This window comes from Poecilia reticulata, linkage group LG18 (assembly GCF_000633615.1).
Source record: "Poecilia reticulata strain Guanapo linkage group LG18, Guppy_female_1.0+MT, whole genome shotgun sequence".
NCBI lineage: Eukaryota > Metazoa > Chordata > Actinopteri > Cyprinodontiformes > Poeciliidae > Poecilia > Poecilia reticulata.
In genome coordinates this window covers 21,642,836-21,649,293 of record NC_024348.1, presented here as the reverse complement: position 1 = coordinate 21,649,293, position 6,458 = coordinate 21,642,836, and the positions used below count along the sequence as shown (strand labels likewise).

Genomic DNA, 6,458 nt, shown 5'->3' with positions numbered 1-6,458 from the left:
CCGTCCCCTGTCCCGCCCCGCCGTATCTGTGCCGCTGCTGCAGGCTGCTTCTTTGTAGCGACGCCAACTTGGCTCCGATTCAGTCACTGCTGTGTGTGTTTAAAGACGAGGTGTGTGTGCTGTCACAGGTACAACTGGAGCAGCAGGCAGGGAGGAATCCGAGACGGAAAATAACGTTTTTGAAGTAATAATAAAAAACCCAACAGCGGAAGATCATGAGGGAGATCCAAAACTAAAACAGGACGCTGACACCTTTGAGTTATTCCTTTTGTTCTCTGCTTCGTTTTGGCGCTCCAGATTTAATTTGACTCTTTTATTAATGACCAAGAAGTTTGAAGGTGGAAATCGAGGGACGCTGAAAAGAAAACTTTTAATCCTGCAGCTTCAAAACGGAGGATTAAAGTCTGTCATCCTCACCGCTGCTGGAGTCTGAAAGAATCGTTTTTCACATTAAACATCACTTCATGCTAAAAGAAAAAAAAAAATGCAGGACAGCTAATTTTTTACACGGGATTCTGAAACTATCTGGTGATTTTTGTTTTTGTCAAAAGGCTCAAATCCATTAAACTGCAACTCAAAATGTTAAATAATCCAACCTTTAATCTGGGAATAGAGCTCTGGTTATTTCTACGTCAGCAATTTTATCTTGTATTTTCACTGAAAGCCTCCAAAATTGACGTGTTCATGCAAATTTTGAAGTATTGGCATAGAAAACGTTGATGGAATCGACGAAATTTGAAATAATTCCCTCAATTCTGCAAACAAAAAAAAAAAAAAGTTTTTATGCTCGTTTTGGTGATTTTTGGGTTTTATAAAAAAAGAGTCAATGCTCTAAAAGAYGGAAACATTTTCAAACGCACCCGTCCACGGATTGGTCTGGGCCTTACCAGAGGCGTGAAACGTGGAACAGGTCAAAGTTCAAACCTGCAGCGTAGGGAGTATTAGGGCAGAACTAAAAACACACAAAAAATAAAATGACTAGAACAAAGTTACAAAATTACAAGAATAAACTCCTCCGAGAATAAAGTCGTAACATTTTGAGCATAAAGTCAATAAAACAAGAATAAAGTTGTAATATTATGACTTTTCCAGGTATTTTTTCTCATTTCCTCAGTGGGACCCTAACACTCCGTCCACCAGCTGGGAGTTCAGGACTTGGACAGTTTTTGTCACAAAACCAAAAACTTTGAGCAGAATRAGGATTTGAGTCAAACGTCCAAACAAACAGAAATGTTTCCCAGATGTTTCTGTGTTGGTTCAGAACTAAATCCTGCAGAAACCTTAAAGCTGAGCAGAATAAACGTCTCCTTTCAGCGGCCATCGGGTTCATTACGTCTGCCGAGGCTTAACGGAGGCCGGCTGGTGGTTCTGTAGGTGGAGGGTGTCACTGCTGCTCCTTTCTCCTGTCAGTTTGGCGTTTCAGAGCAGGACGTGACCTGATGTTGATGTAAATCTCTGCGTCTCCGCAGCTGGAATCTGTCACTGCGAGCCGCGGCGCCGCTTTGTTTCTGGATTATCCGGCTCCGTCCTCTGGAGGATTCAGGCGGCGTTTGGTCTCCAACAGAGGAGGCTGCTGCCTCATCGCGAATTAAAACCTAATCTGCTGCTGCAGCGGGCAGCTTGGCGGGAGTGAATGCTTCCTGCTGAAGCAGCAAATCTTCTCCGGGGAGAGAAGAAGAAAACAGCGAGGCGTCCCTGAGGGACTCCGAGAAACGACAGGAGCGTCARCAACTCAGAGGGCTGAAGATGAACGGCAGACAAGAGAAACCGATGAATTTACACCAACTTTCATCTCTATGACCGAGTTTTAGGGCAAAACTGAGGGAAAACAAAACTATGAGAATAAAATGGTTTGAGAATAAAGTCAAAATATCACGAGAATAAAGTGAAAATAATACGGGAATAAAATTGTAATATTATGAGAATAAAGTCATAATATGAGTACAAAATGGTGACAAAATGAGAATGAAGTCATAATATTTTGAGAATAAAGTTGCATGGGAACAAAGACAAAAAAATATGAACATAAAGGTGAAATAATGAGAATAAACTGAGAATAAAGTCAGGATTATGAGAACAAAGTTGAAATATGATAAAAATGTCTTAGTATTAGAAGAATAAMGTCATAATGTTAAGATAATAAAGTCTAAAAAACAGGCGGAGGTTCAGCTCATGTTATGATTTAAGACCAAATTGTTTCTGTTTCTTAGAGGAAAAGCATCTAAAACTCCAAAGATTTTACTGCCAACCCATTAAAAACTACTGATGTTTCCCAACATGTGAACTCACTGGTTGAACTGGGAACCAGTTTAAATCAACCAGATTTAAACTGGTTAAATTCAGGATAAACTGGTTAAATTCAGGATAAACTGGTTAAATTCAGAATAAACCGATTAAATTGAGGATAAACCGATTAAATTGAGGATAAACCGATTAAATTGAGGATAAACTGGTTAAATTCAAGATAAACTGGTTAAATTCAGGATAAACTGGTTAAATTCATAATAAACTGGTTAAATTCAGGATAAACTGGTTAAATTCAAGATAAACTGGTTAAATTCAGGATAAACTGGTTAAATTCATAATAAACTGGTTAAATTCAGGATAAACTGGTTAAATTCAGGATAAACTGGTTAAATTCAGGATAAACTGGTTAAATTCATAATAAACTGGTTAAATTCAGGATTAACTGGTTTACAGGTCACCCAGTAGGAAGAAAAGGTCCAGATCTGACCTGGACCCGGTGCTGACGGGCCGGTTTGCTCTCATCAGCTGCTTCTTGGGCCTTTTCATCGTCTGAAGTCCAGTTTTCATCAGTTTCATTACCTGTTCGGTGAGTGATGTTAAAGTAAGAAGCTCCAGAGGAGGGAACTGGTTTCCAGCTGAGTCAGCACCGCTGTGTGTGTGTCCCTCAGCAGCTCCCGTCTCTTCCTCTGAGGAGACATCCTGGCCTGGAGCAGAGTGAGCGATGGGACTTCCCTCTGTCGTGAACAGATCAACTCAGACAGACAGACGCAGCGGCTGCTTGCGGCTCCGTCCGTGTGCTGACTCAGCAGAATCAAACGCTTTGAGTTCAGACAGAAATAACTTCTGATCAGGTGATTTGGTGTTTCCACAGGGAGCACCTGGGGACAGGGAACGCTGCAGATGGATCTTCTTCTCTGATTAAACTTTAACAGGAGCCCTGTTTAGTCCGTTTGAATTGAAAACCCGATTCGTTTGGAAAGATGTTGATGCGTAAAAAACCAAAAAGTGAACTCTGGTCCGCCTATAAACCTCCGTCTGGGTCCAGGTGAAGTGAACTCTGATGCGGTTCGAATGCACATGTGAACGCCAAGCAAACCCAAAGACTGCTGCAAAAGCAGTGCGGGGCATTCTGGGTAAATGCAACCAAAACAATCGTGCTAGGCTAACGCTAGCAAGAGAAAAGGCTCATGAGAAAGAGAAATCCTCCAAACGCTAAAATCTGACGCCACCACTTTGTTCACATTTGATGAAGAGGGAAGTTGCGCTCATCGTCTTCTTCAGAGGTTTTTGTGTCGTTTCCTTCAGTGGTTCATTGTGCAGCGCCCCCACAGGCCAGGAGGGGAACTCAAAAGGTTTGGTTGGTTTGAGTCAGAGCAGAGAAAGAGATGGAGCGTCATCTACAGCAGGTTGAAATGTCACTTTGGCTTCCAGTAGAACCGAGTCAACTGAACCGTCAGCTGTGAAAACAGCCCAAGACACCAGAACAAACCACTCGCATGTAAAATATGTTGATAACATGTTGCAGTGCAATTATGAATTATGATCCAGACTCAGATAATTATCAAATTTTAGATCTAATTCACCAGAAATGGTTCTGAGGAACGTTTTACAAACAACCAACACCAGGAGTTTCCCTGATTTTAAACCGTTTATTTCATAAAAATGGCCGACTCAACCCGACATGACTTCTGGGTGAAAACCTGCTTTTATTGCTTTATCATATGAAGTCAGAGAATTGATCAAGCTAAATAAAGTTTGGGCTCTAGGGGGCGCTAGCAACAGACTAAATGTCCCAAAAACACAAAGCTGTGTGTCGAGCTCAGAAACAACTTCCTAAAATATCCAAATCATGACTAATGAAGCTGATTTCCACAGACGCAGCCCAGTTTGGATCCCTTTTATTACAGCTTACAGCTTCTTTTCTGGTAATTTCTACGTTTTGTTAGGAGAATTTCATCTTTCATCTCTTTTCTCCTTCTTATCTCAGCAGGTTTAAAAACCCAACAACTGCTTCCTTCTCAAATATCTTTCCTTTCTTCTGTTTTTTTCTTATTGTTTTGTGTATTTCTGACTTTGTATGGGACATTCTGACTGTTTCCTATGTTTTATTCGTAGGTGTTTTAGTACATCAGCTTTCTTTCTCTCCAAATTGCATCAAGTTGACATTTAAATAGCATAAAGAGACGAGTGTGAAATGTCCTGTTTGGGTTTTTTCTGTAACATGTTGAGGTATGAGAAGCAGAAACCTCCACAGGTCCGTGATCGCCGGGCAGCAGCTCAGCTGATTAATGTTTCCTGCAGGTGAAACTTCCCAGTTTGATCCGACTTCACATCGTTAAAACATCCCAGGACTGAAACCAGGAGCGAGTTTTTGTTTCACCGCGCTTCGGATCAGAACTGACGGGTCACGTCTTCTTCACAGTTTGGCTGCTCAGAGAAACCAGAAAGAGGAAGAAAGTCTGGTTTCTCCTCATCGCCCTCCGGTCCAGGAAGATCGTCCACCTCAAACAGAAACACCGACAGATTCTCACTCATTTCATTTGAAACAGAATGAAAGTAAAAGTGCATAAATACGGTACATGAATGAAGATTCCTGCTTTTACAATTTATGTTAAGCTGGTTTCATGTTGTTTAAGCTGTCCAGGTGAGCATGTTTAGGGTAATAAAACCCTCTGGATGTGACTGACGTGGGAAAAAAAAATAGAAATAAACTTAAAACCTTTAAAACTGCGAAGTTCATATGAGCAGAAATGAGTGAAATCTGCTTCAATAAGCCAAAAAAGCTGCAAAAATCTAATTCTAAGATGTTAATTTGAAACTGGTGAAAGTTCATCAACCTGATTAAAAACAAACTGTTCTGGAGAGAGACTCTGGGAAAGTGGGGCAGTTATCAGCCAACTGTTTCTGTCACTCAGATCCGAAACCTGCTTCTAATATCTTCTTTTCTCTGGACTCTAGAAGCGACGTGTCAGTGAACCAGAACGGGAAGCAATGAGATACTGATACATAAAAACAGGTTTAAAAGAGAAGAGGTGGTTCCTAACTGAATCTTCTGTCTGGGAGGTGATGTCTTACGGGAATGAAGGCCAGGTTTTCCCGCAGGCAGGCGTCCTGCAGCTCGCCGCGCAGAGCGGTCACATGACTGTGGTGGGCGGAGACTTCCTGCTCCAGCCAGTCCATCCGGGAGCAGCAGGCCTGGTGCAGCTGCGACACGACGGACAGGAAGCTCTGCAGACAGAAAACGGACGACGCAAGGCGTTTACGTTTTTATAACCAAGTTTTAACCAAACAGTAAAACAAACCTCATCCAGAGTTTTACTGAAAATCCAACGTTTGCTGCACCCAATTCAGTTTCTATACTTTTTTAAACTTGGCTAACTAAATATAACAAATGTTTTGAAACAAATCCTGTTCTTATTTCTGAAAATAGGTTTATTCAAACAAGCCCAAAGGAAACTGAAAACTTAATATATGAAACGCTCAGAATCTACGACAGCACAGCAGTGCGGCGGCACAACGCTATTTATTTTTTCTTGTAGGAAAAAACAAAGTAGTAAAATTCTGCCAAAAAGATTAATCTCAGAAATGTTCTAAAACAAAAAGACAATAAAATTTGCTACAAAAAAAAAAAAAAATCTTATTTTTAGATTAATTTTCTACAAAAACTTGGAAATTTCTGATTTTCTAGAAACATTTCTGGATAACGTTTTTGGCAGAAATGTGCACCTTTTGCTTCTGTCCTAGTTAAAGCCCCAACACCACACGGTAAAAATCCCTTTCAGGTTTTGGCTCTGGATTCTGTATTTGGTCGTTTCTGCGTTGCTACCTGACACGCTGCCGCCTCAGGAGCTCCCATCAGGTGTTTCTCCTCGCTCGTGTTCAGGTACTCCAGGGTGAACAGCAGGGGGCGCCGCTGCGACTGGGCCAGACTCTCTCTGACCTGACAGAGCAGGAGTGCGTCAGCGGGTGGGTTTCTCCAGGAAGTGTGTGAACGTTGGCTCTGCTCACCTGCTTGCAGCTCGACTCTGCAGCCCTCAGGCAGCGAACCACGAACTGCTGCCGCCTGGAAAAACCAGCAGGAAAGTCACTGTGGTTGAACTGGTGGTGAGAATCGGCCGTTTTCCACAGTGACGCTGCGGACATTTTACAAACAAGCTTTCCGCTGAGTTAGGTTTTCCCAACGTAACGACGTCCTGATGGGTTTTCCCAAC

The 6,458-nt window shown here is 42.0% G+C and overlaps 1 protein-coding gene across 4 annotated transcripts in view; it reads right to left on the bottom strand.

Moving 5' to 3' along the window:
- Positions 1-3,882: 3,882 nt before the first annotated feature.
- LOC103480972 (coiled-coil domain-containing protein 171) overlaps positions 3,883-6,458 on the bottom strand; it is a 14,941-nt gene continuing 12,365 nt past the window's right edge. For 3 of the 4 annotated variants that reach the window (XM_017310369.1, XM_017310368.1, XM_008436186.2), the window contains 4 exons: positions 6,256-6,310; positions 6,074-6,187; positions 5,323-5,475; positions 3,883-4,749 (listed from right to left, as the gene is read on the bottom strand). In XM_017310369.1, coding sequence (XP_017165858.1) covers positions 4,639-4,749; positions 5,323-5,475; positions 6,074-6,187; positions 6,256-6,310 — 433 coding nt within the window. In that variant the 3' untranslated portion in view covers positions 3,883-4,638. Of the gene's footprint in view, positions 4,750-5,322; positions 5,476-6,073; positions 6,188-6,255; positions 6,381-6,458 lie in introns of those variants that run through there. The other variant, XM_017310370.1, reaches the window with a different exon arrangement.